Genomic DNA, 19299 nt, shown 5'->3' with positions numbered 1-19299 from the left:
TGTGGGGGGTTACAACCCCCCAAACCCCCCACAACGCCCCCACAACACGGCACGATCTGTATAAAGTAAAGTGGGGGGATTCCCCCCACACACCCCGTCGAAGCCTTTTAAAACAGTCATTTTTTTTGGCGCGCGCCTCCGCGTTGCGCTCAGTTGTTTGCGTGCGCCTTTGTCCCGGCGCACTTTTGACCTGACACCATTTAGCGGCAACAAATGTCTATCTCTACTGCCCCCCAAAATCCTCGCCCAGCTCACCAACTTCTCCTATTCGACAACTTATCAACATTTGATCCCTTTTCATCACTGTTTAGAGAAAGATGAATGTAAGGAGGAGCCTTAGACTCTGCCTCACATTGAACTGTTTTTCACTGATTAACTCTTTCCTACCGGGAAATTCCAGGGGAATATTGACCAGACGGGACTTCATGGTGGCCACAAAAATGAAAGAACTCTAGGCAAAAATGACAGGCCTCTAGGTTTCCTGAATCCAATTTGGCTATAAGCATCTGTCTGAGAGTCCTCCAATTAGTTCCATACTTGCAATAAATTCATGCAGTACCAATGTCCAGCCTCATAGCATGGCCTTTAGAAACGCACATCAAAACTACGCGTGCAGAGAAATCCTTCCTGTGGCTATACATCCAGTGAGGTAAGATGGTTCGTGCTTTCAATCCCCCAGAGATGTACGTTAAGGCATTATCACTATGAAATAATTTACCTTATAAAAATGAGGGACACAAAAAAAGTCCCTTGCTCTAGCTATATTTTATTATTTTCTAGGGGGGGTGAGAACAGCATAAAAACTAAAATAAATAAAATTGTCCCGTTCCGTTCTGTGATCATTGTGTTAGCACACGTCTCTCTCGAGCTGCATTTAGCCTTTGGCATAAGCTTTTCTAGATTATCCGAACTGTTCACTATTCTCTTTCTGGCATGGACCGCCACCAGTTCACGCTCTTCCTTCTGGTACGCTGTCCTTCAGTCGTCTTCGCTACTTCTGTTCCTCTCGTCCTGTTCTTACCCACTAATTTCACACGGTATTACGGAAGGCTCCCGCTCATAGGCGGCTTTTTTGCTGAGTGGAGTTAAAACCCATTTCTAAAGAAGCTATTTCCCTAACTCTTGATTCTGCAGTTTGAAGGCTACCGGTTTGTAATATGGAAGGGGTTGTTTGCCCTTTTTCTCAGTAGGTCTTTTGTATGTTTTGATGCTGAAACTTCTATTCTGGTTGAATCCATCGACACTATGCATGAAATTACACATTTTAAACCTTTCCTTTTCATGTTTCCAGGGCCCCACTTTTGATACTTCTGGAGTTTGTGCTCTTCATCTCTCGCTGAAGGTCTGTTCCAGCCAAAGACGGACCTCTTGAAGGTTGTAAAAGAAAGGTCCTTTGCCTCCCAAATAGACAATTTTTTGTCTCTGCACAATGCACACTCTTTCAAAAGAGACTCCGTAAGCAACATTGGCATTGTTGTCCATGCAGTCAGCCACCACCTGGCACTGGGATGGCAAGGAGAAGTGGTCTCTGAGCTTGTGGGCAGCTGCACAACGATCTTCTTGGTTCTTATGTTTCTTCACGTCAAACGAGGAGCTTGAAATCCCAGGAGCAGCCCAGCCATCCAGAGGATGAGCTTCGTCAATGTAGACCAACAGGAAGTTGGCCACATTGGAAAACTCTTCCACCATCTTGCTGAAGGCTGGCAGCTGGCTGATAAAGGGAGGTCAGGTGGCTGAACCAAAGTTGACAACCAACGGGCGTTCTGAGGTGGCAAAATCCAGAAGGTGGCACTGCATCCCCCGTTTGCCGCTTATGTTCTTCTTCTTACCACTAGGGACATAGACCAAACTGGAATTTGGTGCATCTCTGCCCAGTTTTACCTGTAAAAGAAAAAGACATGAGACGATTATTGCAGCATCCAATACCAACACTTAGTTCGTACAAAGCGCTAATTGTTTCAGAGTAGCTTTTCCCCTAAATAGCAAATATTATTGGGCTCTCAAATCACTGGCAACAAGGATGTTGATCTAGAACTGGTTGCCAAACACTGGTGTATAGCCCTTTTTGTATTAACTGGCATTTTGCTTGAAAGCAAAAAGAATGGACGGACGGGATGAAAGGAACATTACCTTATCTGCAAACTCAAGTCAGTGGTTTTCAAGATATCCTTAATGAATATGCATAAGACATATTTGCATGCCTGTCTCCTCCATTATATGCAAATCTCTCTCATGCATATTCATTAGAGATATCTTGAAAACCCAACTGGCTGGGGATCCCCCTAGGACAGGGTTGAGAACCACTGCTCTAAGTGAGAAGAAGGTACCTGGATATTGGGCAACACAGAACTAGCTTGCACCCCCCATGTGTTTTCACAGAGAAAAATCTAGTCTACACCAAGCAGCTCAGGCCACATTTTATTCTGACTCAACAGCACTCTCCTGCTCTTCGACATTCATAGCAACGTATCACATGATGATAGAAAAAGGTCTTCTGGCCTATCCAATCTGCCTCACTATTTTGAGTCATATTGCCAAGGATGTTCTGCAGCTATCAGACAGAGAAGCCTAACTGCTAGTATTGCTTCCTATCCAGGTTAGTTTTCATTGATTTTCAATTTGGTTCTCCGCCATTCCATATATAGAATGTAGACATTTATATAACTTTATTCTTGTATACTGCCAAAGACGTAATAGTTCAAGGCGGTTTACAACAAGAGAAACTGATGTGTAGAAATCATAATAAGCAAAAAGAAGTTAACAACACACCAATTAGAAAGTGATGTTTCCAGCTAAATTGGACCCAAGGTTGGGATCTTGCATCATGATTCATCACTTGCAATTAATCCAGGGAATTTCCCCCTATTTTGTATCCTGCAGGTTTGGTTAATTTCCTGGAGGAAAAGTCCATAGTTGGTTATTGAGAAAGACATGGGGGAAGCCACTGCTTGCCCTGGATTGGTAGCATGGAATGTTGCTAATACTTAAGGTTCCGGAATCTTTTGTTACTCTTTGGGATTCTGGAATCTTGCTATTCTTTAGGATTCTGAATGGAATGTTGCTACTCTTTGGGGTTCCGGAATCTTTTGTTACTCTTTGGGATTTTGGAATCTTGCTATTCTTTAGAATTCTGAATGGAATGTTACTTCTCTATATTCCATCCCTTAAAGATTTTTATTATACTCGCAAAACAAACTTCGCTATAACAGCCCCTACCTTATGGAACTCACTTCCACAACACCTCCGCGACGAACAACAACTAATCAAATTCAAGATCAATCTAAAGACTTTCTTATTCCGAGATGCTTTTAATCAAACCTAAAAGCATCTTCTCTCTCTCCCTTCGTCCAGCAAGCTTCCATTATTCAATTATTTTAATGTTCCCCTCCCTTTTGTTCAATCCTCCCCCCCACTCTCTCCTTTTCTTCTATTCAATGTAACTTTTTCCCTTTCCACATTTACTGCCCTCACACTCCAGTTCGTTAAGTCTTTGTCATTTATGTTTAACTTAAGACATCTTTTTGCACATACTGCTACATTTAATTCTTTTTTTATAATTTTATTGTAAACCGGCCAGACAATTGTTTGATGGTCGGGATATTAAAAACCAATAAACTTGGAAACTTGGAAACTACTCCTTGGGGTTCCGGAATCTTTTGTTACTCTTTGGGATTTCGGAATCTTGCTATTCTTTAGGATTCTGAATGGAATGTTGGTACTCTTTGGGTTTTGGCCAGGTACTAGTGACCTGGATTGGCCACCGTGAAAACGGGTGACTGGGCTTGATGGACCATTGGTCTGACCCAGTAAAGCTATTCTTATGTTCTTATGTCATTACAGCTTTTGGCCAGTGCTTCTTCTGGAACTCTGCTCTCGTTGGCCCTCAGTCAAGCTACCAGGTGCCACCATTGCATGATGATGATGATGATGACAAAACCCACCTCTACTTCCCACGGAAGGTAAATGCTACCTCCAGTATCCCCAGCTTTGGTTGACCCAAGGAGTAGAAGAATCAATCTTTACCGAGAGGCATGTAATAGCTGCTGCAGGAGCATCGGGTATACATGACCAGAGACTAATCTGATGGTCCCTTTCTCTAATTTAGAACAGAAATCCAAGCAAACAAGCACAGAGGGCATCCAGGTTGGGGACGGTGACAGCTGAATATGGTTTGGGGGTTGATCAACTGGGTTTTTTGACAAAGATCACTACGAAGATCACTACGAATCCAAACCAGAGCTCATGTGCACTCTCCCATTTAAAAATACTATGCTTATTTAAAGGGACAATGCTAGACAGCATGACTGACAAGGGAGGTTTGGCTGCAACATCAACTACTCCTCCAAGGTGGGAAGAACGACAGGGCACTCTCTAAAGTTAAAAGGGGATAGATTCCGTACAAACGTAAGGAAGTTTTTCTTCAGCCAGAGAGTGGTAGAAAGCTGGATCACTCTTCCGGAGGCTGTTATAGGGGAAAACAGCCTCCAGGGATTCAAGACTAAGTTAGACAAGTTCCTGCTGAACCAGAACATACGCAGGAAGAGCTAGTCTCAGAGGGCTGCCGCATGAGCGGACTGCTGGGCACGATGGACCACTGGTCTGACCCAGCAGCGTCAATTCTTATGTTCTGAAAACAAGTGGGTAACAGCAACCTGGAGCCAATAAATAGCTAGAGTTCAGCCCTCAGCTCCAGTTTGGCTTCCATTAAACACTTACTGAACCGCCTAGGTTTTTAGGCGGTGTATACGTTTTTAAAATAAATAATAAATATCGCACTAAGGAGGGCAGGAAAAGTAGTTTATTTGTTTCTGGCCCAGTAAATTCCTCCTGTTCCTTTAGGTTTCCAGATTGATTGATAAGAACCAGATTCTAATGAGCTACAATGTAATGAGACTTTGGCCTATCTCCGTCATCCAGCGGTCCCACCTCCTCCCAGCTGGCTGCTTCCCCCTAACATATCTGAAGAACGGTTTGAAATTTCGTACTTTCCTGGCTAGCCTCTCTTCATATTCTCTTTTTGCTTTTCTAACCACTTTTTAACCACTTTTTTACCTGGGTGTGTCTCTCCAGGTTCATAGACAACAACGCGGAAGACAAAGGCGCGCGCCGACAACTGAGAGTAAGACGGAGGCGTGCGCCGAAGAAAATTACTGTTTTTAGGGGCTCTGACGGGGGGGGTTTGTTGGGGAGCACCCCCAGTTTACTTACTACAAATCGCGCCGGCGTTGTGGGGGATTTGGGGGGTTGTAACCCCCCACATTTTACTGTAAACTTAACTTTTTCCCTAAAAACAGGGAAAAAGTGAAGTTTTCAGTAAAATTTGGGGGGTTACAACCCCCCAAACCCCCCACAACGCCCCCACAACGTGGCGTGATTTGTATTAAGTAAAGTGGGGGGTTCCCCCCCACGCCCCCCCCCCCGTCGGAGCCCTAAAAACAGTAATTTTCTTCGGCGCACGCCTCCGCACTGCTCTCAATTGTCTGCTCGCGCCTTTGTCCCGGCGCGCTTTTGACCTGACACCGTCTCTCCAGGATAAGAATAGTCGTACTGAGTCAGACCAATCGTCGATCTAGCTCAGTTTCTAACAGTGGCCAATCCTAGAAAGAAAGACAGTAGCAACATTCCATGCTACCAATCCAGGGCAAGCAGTGGTACCCCTCACGTCTGTCTTAATACTACGCTAAGAATGTTTCCAAGCCTTTCTTAAACCCTGCTACACCAACCACTATAACCACATCCTTTGGCAACGAGTTCCAGATCTTAACTATTCTTTGAGTAAAAAAATATTTTTTCCTATTTGTTTTAAAGTATTCCCATGTAATTTCATTGAATGTCCCCTGGTTTTTGTACTTTTTGAAAGGGTGAAAAATCAACCCACTTGTGCCCATTCTACAGACCTCAGGATTTTGTAGACCTCAATCATATCCCTCCTCAGCCGTCTCCTTTCCAAGCTGAAGAGCCCCGACCTCTTTAGATGTCCCATTGCTTCAGATTTCAGAAGATGACCTATTATCAGTGCACTAGGCCCCCCTGTCCTTGCAGCTTCATGGCTATACTGCTGTCCTTCTTCAATCTTATCCCTTTCTCTGCTACTTCAGTTTCTCACGCTCTGTCATCACCATGGCATGCCGTGGTGTTTCTGGTGTCAGCTACTAGTATATGTACCATAAAATCTGTTTTATTCCTTTGGGATCTTGCCAGATACTTGTGACCTGGATTGATCACTGTTAGAGCTGGGCTCAATTGACCTTCGATCTGTCACAGTACGGCAAAGCTTATGTTTACCAAACTCAAGTAATCACATGTCTGTGCATGCCCTATTTTTCAGCACTGCACAGTAGATTTGATTTTGCAATCCATTCTGTTAACAAATGATGCCATCAATACATAAAGTATATCAGGGTCTCTCTAAAGCAGGGGTAGGGAACTCTGGTCCTCGAGAGCCATATTCCAGTCGGGTTTTCAGGATTTCCCTAATGACCATGCATGAGATCTATTTGCATGCATATTCATTGGGGAAATCCTGAAAACCCAACTGGAATATGGCTCTCAAGAACCGGAGTTCCCTACCCCTGCTCTATAGCATAAACCCATTGACATGAAAGTGGTCAATTGGTAAAAAACAAAAGGAATTGACCCCGAAATATCCACAAAGAAGAAAATCCAGAGAAAACCAAAAAAAACTCTGTGGAGTGACGATGTTCCTAAATGGACTTTATTTGAAAGTGTCAAAGTTCCAAAGGTACACTGAAATTATCCACATAAAATAATTCCATCCACATAAAAGTAAATCATCCTTTCTTATGTTCTTATGGTACTGGGGTTCAAGAAAGGATTGGACAAATTCCTACTGGAAATGGGGATAGAGGGGTATAGATAGAAGATTACTGCACAGGTCCTGGACCTGTTGGGCCGCCGCGTGAGCGGACTGCTGGGCACGATGGACCTCGGGTCTGACCCAGCAGAGGCATTTCTTATGTTCCTATGTTCTTATGTTCTTAAAGGACCTAGTCCACTAGGGATACAGGACCCAACACGGTCCGCGTTTCAACAAAAAGTCTTCTTCAGGGGTCCTATAAATAATGAGGAGTACATTAAGAACTTTGACACTTTCAAATAAAGTCCATTTAGGAACATCATCACTCCACAGTGGTCATTTGGTATCATCTCCTATCTAGAAAGTAAATCTATATTGTTGACATATCAGAATAAACAATGAAATAGGATAAGACATCACAGTTTCCTTGATTATTATACTTATACAAGACCTATGACTTTGTACCTATCTTGCAACTCTTGAAAGTTGAGTCTTTAAAATCAGATGGATGTCACTAGTCAACACAACGGTCACCTTCGAAGCAGCTGGATCATTGGCTAGTGGAATCTAATATCACATCTCAACACTGGGAAAATACCAACTTTCTTGCTTAGTAAGACCCAAAACTATAGCCAGAGAAAAAGGCCAATCTTGTTTTGGTCTCTTTCCTCCTGATCTTTATTAGCAATTGCTGCCTACTAACCCACCACGTAATGTAGGAGTGTGAGCTCAGCATCACTTGTGCAGCTGGATAGGGGAATAACTGATGAGTCAACCAGAAGTTTCAGATGCAGAATTTCTACACTTCCAGGTTGGCAACGTTATCCCACTGTGCACATGCTTTTGGCTTTTACCTGATAAAGGCTGGCTTGAGTTTCTGCCCAACAAGCATTGGAGCAGTGATGACTAATTACCGTACTGTTTGTTCATTGGGCGTAACTTGACACTACTCACTTACAAATCTCTTGGCCAAAATATATTTGCAAGAAGGAGAATTTTTCAGAGCGTGCCGAGACGTTCAAGGTGAAGATTTCTGAACACACAGGGATAAAGACCGATGACTTTTCGGCTCATTGGAACGTCGGATCCTGAGGTACAACTAGCCTGGGATAACGTGACTCTACAATTTCTTCTGGTGCCATTACCGAAGGTGCTGTTCGGAATTATTGGGAAAAGCAAGCAGCTGTGTAAGGAAAAGCTGAAAGCAAGAGAAGATGCTAATAGGAAAAGTTGGGAGATACAGAAGGAAGGAAGATGCGCCTATCCATCCTCGGTGGACTTAGAGAGATTGGAAGACATCAGAGAGCAGAAATCTGTTCTCAATAATGGCAGAACCAAAGTTGCAACATGGTATATTTTGTCTTTCTAAGAGAACTCAGTCTTAGCCAGGCCACCTTAGACCTCTCATTCTCCTATGTAATATTCACTGATTTACCTCTAACATTGGCTACACATATTGTAGCAGGATCTTCTTATCCACTCCTACGCTAGCTAAGATTTATATTCAAGCACAACTTTCTTTACAACTAGTCCCTTTTATTTTCTTACTCCAGATACTCTCTGTGTTGCACCTCTGCTTACACCCTATGCTACTGTAATGTCTTATTGCATGTTGACTATTTTGACTATTGCATGTTAAGTAGCATATTATACCTTACTGTACAGCAAGTTGAGCATGGCCAATAGACAATTACAGCAGTAAATATTAAAATAAAAGTAGATAGTATGGTATAGTATGCTACTTAAATTGACTATGTTGATTATTGCATGTTGACTATTTTGACTATTGCATGTTAAGTAGCATATTATACCATACTGTACAGCAAGTTGAGCATGGCCAATAGACAATTACAGCAGTAAATATGCAAATAACAGTAGATAGTATGCTACTTAAATTGACTATGTTGATTATTGCATGTTGACTATTTTCTTTCTGGCATGGAACACCACCAGTTCAAGCTTTTTAATCTTGTGCACTGTCCGGTCATCTTCGCTACTTCTGTTCCTCTCATCCTTTTCTTGCCCACTAATATCACACGGTTTTATGGAAGTAGCAGACTATACCATACTATCTACTGTTATTTGCATATTTACTGCTGTAATTGTCTATTGGCCATGCTCAACTTATTTAATGCAATAGATTATTTTATTTGTATAAGATGGTTTTGAAGAGCAAAGTGTTCTTCCCTTATTGAACATCTATGTAATGGCCAAACTTATGTATGTTTTTATGTAAACCGTTTAGGCCTTATACAGTAAATAAACAATAATTCTGATATATCCTGCCTTGGTTGGATTTCTTCCTAATAAATCCTAATAAATAAATTATCATTCTCCCTGAGATTCAAATCTGCTGTCTAGAGAAGAATATGGAATATGCCCTTAAAAAAGTTCAAATCAGCCAAAACATTTTGCCAGGTAATTCCCCCCCCCCCCCCACCCAACCCATTTATAAAACCGCAATGGCAACTGCCACATGGCAAATACTCCAACGCCCACTAAATCCCTCTGGGCGTTGAAGCGATTACCGGGGTTTTTTAAAAGGATCCCTTAGCTAATCCAGAAAGTAGGTATCAGACCCAACATGTTGGCTGTGATTATATAGAAACACAAAAAAAGGCAGATGAAGACCATGTGGCCTTCACAGCTGACCCATCCATGCCATCTACTATCGCTTCCTCTCCCCTAGAGATCCCATCTACTTGTTCCAAGTTTGCCTAGATTCATAAGAGTCAGACCAGTGGTCCATCGTGCCCAGCAGTCCGCTCACGCTGCCACCTAGAGGCTGTTCCACGTATTCACCTCCCATTCCATGAAGAAGTATTATACCAGTCAGAAACCCTTTTAGTTAGCTGTTTTGCGCTTCTGCTGATTCCTCTCTCTGGCTCACAGGGAGCTGCATCATCAAGGTTTTCAAGGGCCCAAGAATAATATGGAGGGTATAAATTATCTGCTCTGAGATAACAGTTTCCGATCTTTTTTTTTAGGATAGTGCTTACAGGAACATCTTTATAAGACTTGTGACCCTTTTTTCCTTAGAGAAAGGTGGTCTTAGCGTAGGTGCCAAACAGCCTGGTCACTTTCCAACTGTAACAGGTCATAGTCAGGCCTGTATTTGATGCCTCACCCCACAAGCAGAGTCCACTTCCAGTTTTAAAAAAAAATGTTAAAAAGCCTCTAAACTAAGGTTACAGAAGGTCCAGTTCCACCTACTGTCTTACGTCCTGTTTCTTTCTTTGCATGTTTTGGCTGTGTTTCCATCCTTAATGAGGCCCATTCCTCAATGGGATCATTCTTCAGGAAATAACATTCTAGCCGGGGAAAAAGAATGATTACTAGAGGTCTGTACCTAGGCTCAATAAAGAAAGACAAAAGCTTGGCTAGAGCTTAATGCCCAGCTATTGCAATCGCTTCAATGAGGAGAGGCGGTGTCTCACTTAATTGGACTGGAGGGTGCCCTCATGTTCTAAAGGCCTTTTAATTTACTAAGGCTTGAAAGGAGATTTACATGGATGGCTGATGTCATCTGAAGTGTTTGTTTTTCTTACACCATCACATTTGGGGGAGGAGGGGGAGGAAGGGGGATTGAGGAGAAATGAGTTAGGAGTGGGAATGAGGGCATTACGCAACCCCCTATTAATTGAAGCTGCAGTGTTAAAACAGAACATTGGCTTTCTCTCCTCTTTCTTGCGTTCTAACTCGCCTTTCCTTCCGGGTCCCCAGCTTTCCTCTTGCATGTTTTCCAACAGGATTTTGTGATGTAAAAGTTAGCGCTATTAATCAGAGCAGTGACCCTTCCAGACTATGGCTTCAACGTACCATTCCAGTCAATGTGGTAATAAGAAAATCTTTGAAAGGAACCTATTGGCTCAATACTGAGAAGAACATATCCAAATATGAGCATGAAATAACAGCCTAACAGCACCTGACACTATCATGTGGCACGGTGCCAGGACGGAGTGTGTGTGAGGGAACCCGGGTGGTCCTGGGAATGGCAATATTTCCATCTGCTATCCAGATGGAAGGTGCTGACCATCTTACCTGGATATTCGGTACTGGCCATTATCCAGATTCTGTAATGGTCACTCAGTGCTTGGTGCCCAGCGCAGGTGATCAAGGCCAGCAGTGTGCTGGACTTTAAGAATAAATGGGATACCTATGTGGGATCCCTACGAGGGTCGAACTGAAACATCGGTCGCTAGGTATAGACTTAGGAGGATGGGTCAGCAGACTTGATGGGATGATCGAGACCTGCATCATGTTGGACTTTAAGAATAAATGGGACTTTAAGAATAAATGGGAAGCCTATAGGGGATCCCTAAGAGGGTCAATCTGAATAAATAGTCACTAGGTATAGACTTAAGAGGAAGGGTCAGTAGGGTGGGCAGACTTGATGGGCTATAGCCCTTTTCTGCCGTCATCTTCTATGTTTCTATCCCCAGATACATGCCCAACTTAATTAGTTAATGAGCCAATTACAGTCAGTAATTGGGAACTAATGATCAATTGACGTTATTTGGTGCTAATTTGGATTTACTCACGCATCTGCCGGCGAGTTATTCTGTAACCTTGCACGCCTAATCCCATAGAATGCATCCCAAAAGGAGGGTCTGATCAGATCAGGTTGTTCCGAAAACATGGGTACATGGTGTTAGAGCGCCATTTATGCATCCAAATGCCATGACTTGTTCCGGTGTCTATAGATACTAAAATTTATTCATCATTTGGTGGCTATGAGTTGGGCAGCAGCATTTACAACAGATTTTAACTGGCATAAATGCTAGCCCCTTGCGCTTTCTATAAGGGGGAGGGGGCGCATAGCCCGGAGCACCCTTTATAGAATAGTGCTTAGGCCCGGATTCTCCAAACAGCGCCGATGTCAGTGGCCGCCTAAAAAGCGGGCGACGGTTGCATGCCAATCAAGCGACGGCGCCGTTTAGAGAATCTCGCCTCCAGGAAAGATAGCTGCCGGAAATGCAAGCCAGGGTATTCAACGCCTACATTTCCGGCGCCTATCCTTGCTGTGAATTGCGCCTACAAAGGCGCTTTGTAGCACCGAATGCCGCTTCCAGTGTTAGCCACGCCTATAGCAGTGGTAGGCGCCGGTAGGCACCGCTGGAGGTGCGATTCTGGCGTTTTTTTTAAATTTAGATGCTTTAAATTTGACGCGGCCTGCCATTTGAAACAGCGTTACCCCAATTATGCTTAGGTGCCATTTACAGAATTTCCCTCTTCGTGCTGAGTTTTTGAGCGCTTTGGTTGAATCTGGCCCTATCCAGGCTGGGCCGCTGAATACGTCCGCACATTTTGACCACCACATGCTGTAATATGCGGCGATTGCAACTGGTACCCAATGCAGCGGTTAGGCAACTTTGTGGACTGAAGAAGTTTGATCATGTAACGCTTTCCTATCGACTGGCTGCCGATGGAGGCCCGTGTGAAGTTCAAGTTTGGTTGTTTTTGCTTCAAGGTTCTTTTACGGCTTAGCCCCTAAATATATAACAGACCTTTTCTCTTTCACAACCAACAGACAGGAGAATCTCACATCCGAACTTTGTTTCTCCACTGGTTAGAGGTTGCAAATTTAAAAGTCATCACCAACATCTTCTCTCACATCAAGCAGCATTATGGGGTAAAGACCTGGAACAACTGCTCGTGCCTACTACTTATAGGGAATTCAGGAAACGCCTAAAAACACATCTGTTCTTGAAGTACTTAGGTAACTGACCTACACAATCTTAGTCCTCAACAAATGATCTTTAGAACTGTTAATCACTAACTCTGAGTTTTGTTTATGCCACTCAATCTGTAACATCTTTTAATCATTGTAAACCGCATAGAACTTCACGGTCCTGCAGTATATAAACTGTTATTATTATTCGGAGAAACTGAAGGGAGATAGGTTCAGAACAAATGCAAGGAAGTTTTTCTTCACCCAAAGGGTCGTGGACACTTGGAATGCGCTACCGGAGGAAGTGATCAGGCAGAGTACGGTACAGGGATTCAAACAGGGATTGGACGGATTCCTGAGGGATAGGGGGATCGTGGGATACTGAGAGAGGTGCTGGGATGTAACACAAGTATAGAAAGCTAACCAGGTAATAAGTATAGAAAGCCAACCAGGTCGTGCATGTGCAAGACCGGAGGGTTAGGACTTCGATGGGAAGATAAGACTCAATGGGAAACCAAGGTGGCAAGGGAGCCCCTTCTGGTGACTCAGACAGGCCGTGACCTGTTCGGGCCGCCGCGGGAGCGGACTGCTGGGCAAGATGGACCTGTGGTCTGACCCAGCGGAGGCACTGCTTATGTTCTTATGTTCTTATTATTTAATAATCTGCTTTCTGATTTTTCAGCCCGCTTTGTCTTTCCCTAGGCCTTTACAGAAGCAGGTTTTCAATGGCTTTTGACAGTCTCCGCCTCTCTCCTGCCCCTAAGCTAAACCTTAGACAGTGAAAACGACCTGGCGGATTTTTCTGGGCAAATGGAAATTAAGCAGATGCTTCTTCAGGGAACTGACAACAGCCAGCCGTTATGTCTCTCTCTACTTCTTTCGATGGCCAGTGTGGGGCTCATTTTAAGTCTCTTTAATTGACATGGGGCCCCTTTTACCCAGGTGCGCCAGTGTGATAGAATTCCTATGAGCGTCGGCGCACTTACCTTGACGGCTTGCGCTAAAAACCTCTAGCGCAGCTTGATAAAAGGGGAGGAGAGAAACATCCAGTTGTACCTTTTATTTTTCACGTTTATCTGCTGCTCTCTGTAGGCTATACCTCCCCTTTTCTTTTCAGGGTTGTACCTGGTGCCCTTTTTAAATTTTAGGGTTTACCCGCTGCTCTTTGCAGGGTATCCCCCCACCCCCACCTGTCCCATTTTAGGTGGCTAGAGTCAGTTGCCACTGCAGTTTATGCCCCTTTTTGCTTAAAAGAAAAACCCCACAAATCCCGCCTGGTCCAACATTCTAGTACAGGCCACAGATGTTAGACTCTGGCTAACGTATTGCGATCAAACGATTCTGATGCTTTCCTCCTGGGGCGACTTCAAGACGGCTCATGTTGTGACGATCTTGTAATGGGTTAAAAAGTGATCTCTACGTGGTTCCTAGTAGAACAACTAAAATATTACTTCTATGCAAACCTCCCCCCCCCCGGTGATGTCTCCAGATGGAAACTGCCCGCAAGCGCTCTCACGGCCATTTTGTCCCACACTTAGGGAACCAGCTGCCTGCACAGATCAGATCACTGAACTCATTGATGACAGTCTGAAGAGCCGTGAAAACCTTCCTTTTCATCTGAACTCCCCGATATTCGCGGGGGTTCCGTTCCCCCGCAAATCTTGAAAAACCACGAATATGGTTTTTCGTGGGGGGAGACTGGAGAGGGCAGCGGGAGAGGCAGGAGAAAGCAGCAGGAGTGCCGGCGAGTGAAAGAAATCACTCGCTGTATGCTCCGACCGCCTCTTCCTGCACTAAAGTCGGGCCTCACCAATCAGGAGCTGTGTGTCAAAGCAGCTCTTGATTGGTGAGGCCCGACTTTAGCACAGGAAGAGGCGGTCGGAGAATACAGCGAGTGATTTCCTTCATTCGCCGGCACTCTGGCTGCCCTCTCCTGGTTGGCGGTTGGCGGTCGGAAAATACCGCGAATGACCAGGACCGCAAATTCACAGGGGAGCACTGTACTCTCTTCTTCCGATGAACACTACTATACAATTAACAGGAAACACCCCCTGTGACTGCTATGAACATCTCTACTTCCTGCCATGCCCTACGCTACCATGGCTGTTCTATGTAATAAACATGAATATCCTATGTAATAAACATGAATATCCAAATAACTAGAATGTACCTTGAATGTCTAATATAACCGACTGTTATGGGTCTACTGAAATCTACTGTGAACGTGCTTATGTAACCCGTTCTGAGCTCACAGGAGGACGGGATAAAAATCTAAATAAATAATAATTTCTATAGCACTACTAGACATACCCAGCACTATACAACAAAACAGAAGAGACAGTGCCTGCTCAGAAGAGCTTACAATCTATTTAAGACAGCTGAGCTGGACAAGAAGATGCCTCAAACAGTGCTCAGGTGGGAGCATTACAAAGGGAATGATAAGGCTTAGTCGGTTACCCTCTCTAAGATTCATTCATTCATTCACACTATAACAGAAGAAATGATGCTCCCTCTCATAAGAATAGCCTTACTGGGAGGAAGGCGTGGCCTAGTGGCTAGAGCTAAAGCCTCAGCACCCTGAGGTTGTGGGTTCAAATTAGAGAATGACACGGTGACAAAATTCATCACCGTTCCCGTCCCCGCAGATAACCGCGGGAAACCACCTTCATGTCATTCTTTAAGGAGAGAGGGAAGAATCAGAGTATAATTGGGCACAACCACTGACCCGCAAGCTTTGCTTTGAAGAATGCTGGTGTAGAAGGACTGAGGTTGAAACAGACACTAGAAAATGACATGGGATTATTTCCCACGGTTATCCGCGGGGACGGGAACGGTGATGAATTTTGTCACCGTGTCATTCTCTAGTTCAAATCCCCCACTGCTCCTTGTGATCCTGGGTAAGTCACTCAATCCCCTATTGCCCCGGGTACGTTAGATAGATTGTGAGCCCACCAGGACAAATAGGGGAAATGCTTGAGGACCTGATTGTAAACTGCTTAGATAACCTTGATAGACTGTATATAAATACCTTAAATAAATGGATAAAATAAATCCATCTAGCCCAGGATCCCATCTTCACAGTAGCCAATCCAGGTCACTAGTACCTGGCCAAAATCCAAAGAGTAGCAACATTCCATTCAGAATCCTAAAGAATAGCAAGATTCTGGAATCTCAAAGAGTAACAAAAGATTCCGGAACCCCAAAGAGTAGCAACATTCCATTCAGAATCCTAAAGAATAGCAAGATTCTGGAATCCCAAAGAGTAGCAACATTCCATGCTACCAATCCAGCGTAAGCAGTGGCTTCTCAATGGCAGACTATGGACTTTTCCTCCAGGAACATGTCCAAACCTTTTTTTTAAATGCATCGACATTAACCACTCTTACCACATCCTCTGTGGATGGGCAGATCGATGCTACCTCGCTCTACTAAGGGACACATTTCAACAAAACATAGAAATGACCCATGCTGCATGAGTGATATGTCATCCGCCTTCCCCTCCAGGTACACCTCAGTGACCCAGGATACAAAGTAACACAGCAAATGACAGCAGATAAAGACCCACACGGTCCAACCAATCTACCCAAGCAGGTGGCCAGAGCCATGCCCGCACGAGCCCCAATCACCCATGCTGTCCATCCTCCGGCATTATTTTCCAGAACAAATGTGTCCGTCCCAGGTGTGAATGCATGAACACATGCTCTTGTTTCACTCCTACCCTAGCTTACGTGGCTCTTCGTAAGCTTCTTTCCCTCCACAGCGTGCTTCGGGTCCTCCTAGACCTCACCAGCTGAAGGAGATTTTAGGGCTGCTCCGTCACTCTGCCTCCAGAATTTGCTCCAGCCAATGCTTCTTTCCAGCCGGGGCGGCAGGCCAGGGAGATTATGGCTGCTATCCTTGGTCAGGATACAACTGAAAAGAAAATTTCCACGCTGATTCCCAAACTTTCCCCTTTCTCGTCTTCTTCTGGATCCCCGCTGCCTCTGCACACTCCCAGCTCCCTGTCTATCATTTAGCTCAGCCGCTCGAGGAAAAATGCCAGTGAGACAAACAAAGAATTTTCTGCTCTCTGTGCCAAAAAATGAGTTAGTGAATTCCTGTCTCAGTCCAGATTGGAACAGCACTCTGCCCCCTGTCACATGTGACATCAGCTATGGCCATGAGAGGGTGCTCACGCCTTGGGGTCAGTAAGAGGGGATCACATGATGTCTTGCTCTGAAAAGGTTCCAAGTACATAAGAAGGGAGAACACAGCTGGACTCAGCCCTTTCCAGCTAAAGGTTTCTCGCTGACATCAGAGTGTGGAGCTGCCACGTCTTGGCATCAATGTTCTTATCTGTAGTGCGGGGGGCACTACAGATAAGAACATTGGGGGCCCCCATGTGAAAGCAGACAGAGCTCCCACTGAAAGTCCTGCAAACAGACCTGCACCCCTCCTGCCAAAATTCAGCACTGTTCACGGGAAAGCCGTGGGGGGAGATGCTGCAGCCCCTCTGCTTCGCGGTAGTTGGCCGACAGCCACGGTGGCTGCGTGACGTTCTCGGGCTCGGGGCTGCCTGAATCTCAAGGAATATAGCTCGACGCAGAGGGAGGAATGCCACTGGCCTCCCCATCCCTTCCTGAGCCACACAGATTCATACTCTCATCACCACCATCAACCTTGTCAAATAATACCGGACTATCACTGACTCTGCATTACTGAGCAGGTCCCTCAGTATATGGCTACATCTCGTTATAAGAACAGAATACGATCTTAAAATGCATACAGAGGAAGACACAGGGACACAAACTTAAATATGAGTGCACACAAACACATAAATATTTGCATACTGTATATTTCTTTTTTTTAAGAAAGAGGATATGCCCGTGGCTACCGTTTTAACAAATACAGCTCTACTGAACCTCTACCTGAGTAGACGATGGGGCAAACTCTCCTCCATTGAATTTCTAGTTGAGGAATTGTTTCTTCTCTAGGATTACCAGATTTTACCCCTTCACTTCTCCTTCCCCCCCAAAAAAAAATACACTGTGACACCCTGTCTCTAAGAATTTTCCAGTGCACCCCAGTGCACAAAGGCAATTCATTTTTACAGTTACAGCACCGCAAACTTGGAACTCACTCCCGCTTTACTTACGACAGGAGAAAAACTTTGATAAATTTAAAAGCCAACTCAAGAGCTTTCTTTTTAAAGACGCTTTCAATGTTTAATTGAAAAGCCAATTGCTCTTTATAATAGTAATCCATTCTGTTTAATTGTGTATTTTGCTCCTAATAAACTAATTTGTTTTCCCTTCCCCTTTGTATATTACCCTTAATTGTTCTTCCTTTTCTATCAGAAAATGTAGTTCTTTCCCTTCCATCCTAATGTTTCCCGTTGTATTTTGTCTATGTTTAAAGATTTTATCTTTTTATTCATTTTTGTTCTTGTTTACCCAATATTAATATTTTATGTACATCGCTTAGTAATCAGTGATAGGCGATTAATCAAATAATGAAAAAACTTGAAACTTGAAACTTGAAATAAAAAAAACAAGTGTTTTGTAAAACAAGTGCAGTTTTCCCATTCATACGGATTTCTCAACTCTTCTCTTTACTAGGATGAAAGCTCTTTAGAAGACAGTTACCCTCTTAAAAATCACAACTCCTTCACTCTAATATAAGCTCATAAAAATCTCTCCCTCCTTAGTGAGTCAGAAAGTCCCTCATTACTGATGGAGCAGGCGGAGGGATAGAGGACCTCTATTATTAACGATCACACAGGACGAGAGATGCAGGAGCTCTCTCCCTAGAAAGCCCGAAGGGTGACAGGTTGGTATAAACCTCTTTAATGACTTGGCAGGGTGAGCTGCACAGCACTGGGCGATTCCACAGGATGAGGAGTGGGATCTCAGGAGGAAGAAGACTTCTGGAGTGCTGAAATGATTTCTTAGCTATCATCTACTCCCCCCCCCCCATCAGCCCCCTCACCTCTTCCTCTCTGCCAATGAAACGAAAGCATCGGGGTTGGCGTACCTGTTTGTAGGCATCGAGAAGGAAGCTGTTCCAGATACAGCGCAGCCCCTCTGAGGTCAGCATCCGGCGCCACTCATGGCGGGTAGACTTGGACCGGCTCAGCAACAACACCACGTGCTTCAGGAGGACGGCGGAGTCGTAGAGAGCCAGGAAGAGGCAGTTGGAGAAGAAGCCAGGCAATATCTGGAGAGTTATTAGCATGTCCACACTCAGCAAACCCATTCTGTCGCCCCCGCCGCCCACTCACCTGTCCACTCCCTGCCTCTCTCTCACCTTCAGTTCAAAAGCTAGCAAACCCGGAGTGCAATTCTCCGGCAGATAAATCAACTTTGAACTTGGCAAGCCACAGCGGAGTCTAATAGCATGTGGATTTATTACTAGACTGCGTTCAGAGAAGTCATAAATGTACTGAAAGGCTTCTCAGATCTACACTCCCAGCTCATTCAAAAGTTCGTAAGAGCTGCTTCCTCCTTCAAGTTTTCAAAAGTTACAAAATCTGAGCAGGGAGCTTTTACTCCTTTGGTTCTATGAAAAGCTGAAGTCTTTGCCCCATACCAGTGTATGCTGCTACTACAGAGTGGGGGGGGAGGGGGGGAAGGAAAAAAAAAAAAGAGACTTTTTCTTTGTAAGTCTCACTATCTGCTTCTCTCCCTCCCTTTTTCTTTCGGTGGCACTGAAAAGGATCCCTCTGCCGCACGCCTTCCCTCCCTGTAACCTTTTATACATTCCCAGGTGAACTGCAGCAAGACAGAAATGAAAAGACTAATCGAATTTAAGATCTATTCCTGACGTCAATGTA

General features: G+C 44.4%; 1 protein-coding gene across 1 annotated transcript; it reads right to left on the bottom strand.

Moving 5' to 3' along the window:
* Positions 1-91: 91 nt before the first annotated feature.
* DIO2 (iodothyronine deiodinase 2) lies at positions 92-19045 on the bottom strand. The gene is made up of 2 exons (XM_033950979.1): positions 18501-19045; positions 92-1881 (listed from the first exon to the last, which is right to left on the bottom strand). Exons 1-2 carry the CDS (start codon positions 18720-18722, stop codon positions 1327-1329), a joined length of 777 nt encoding a protein of 258 aa, XP_033806870.1. The 5' UTR covers positions 18723-19045; the 3' UTR covers positions 92-1326.
* Between the last annotated feature and the right edge of the window lie 254 nt (positions 19046-19299).

The sequence above is a fragment of the Geotrypetes seraphini genome, chromosome 7 (assembly GCF_902459505.1).
Source record: "Geotrypetes seraphini chromosome 7, aGeoSer1.1, whole genome shotgun sequence".
In the NCBI taxonomy this organism is placed as follows: domain Eukaryota; kingdom Metazoa; phylum Chordata; class Amphibia; order Gymnophiona; family Dermophiidae; genus Geotrypetes; species Geotrypetes seraphini.
Note: the sequence above shows the minus strand (reverse complement) of the source record. Positions and strands in the feature narration are given on the sequence as shown.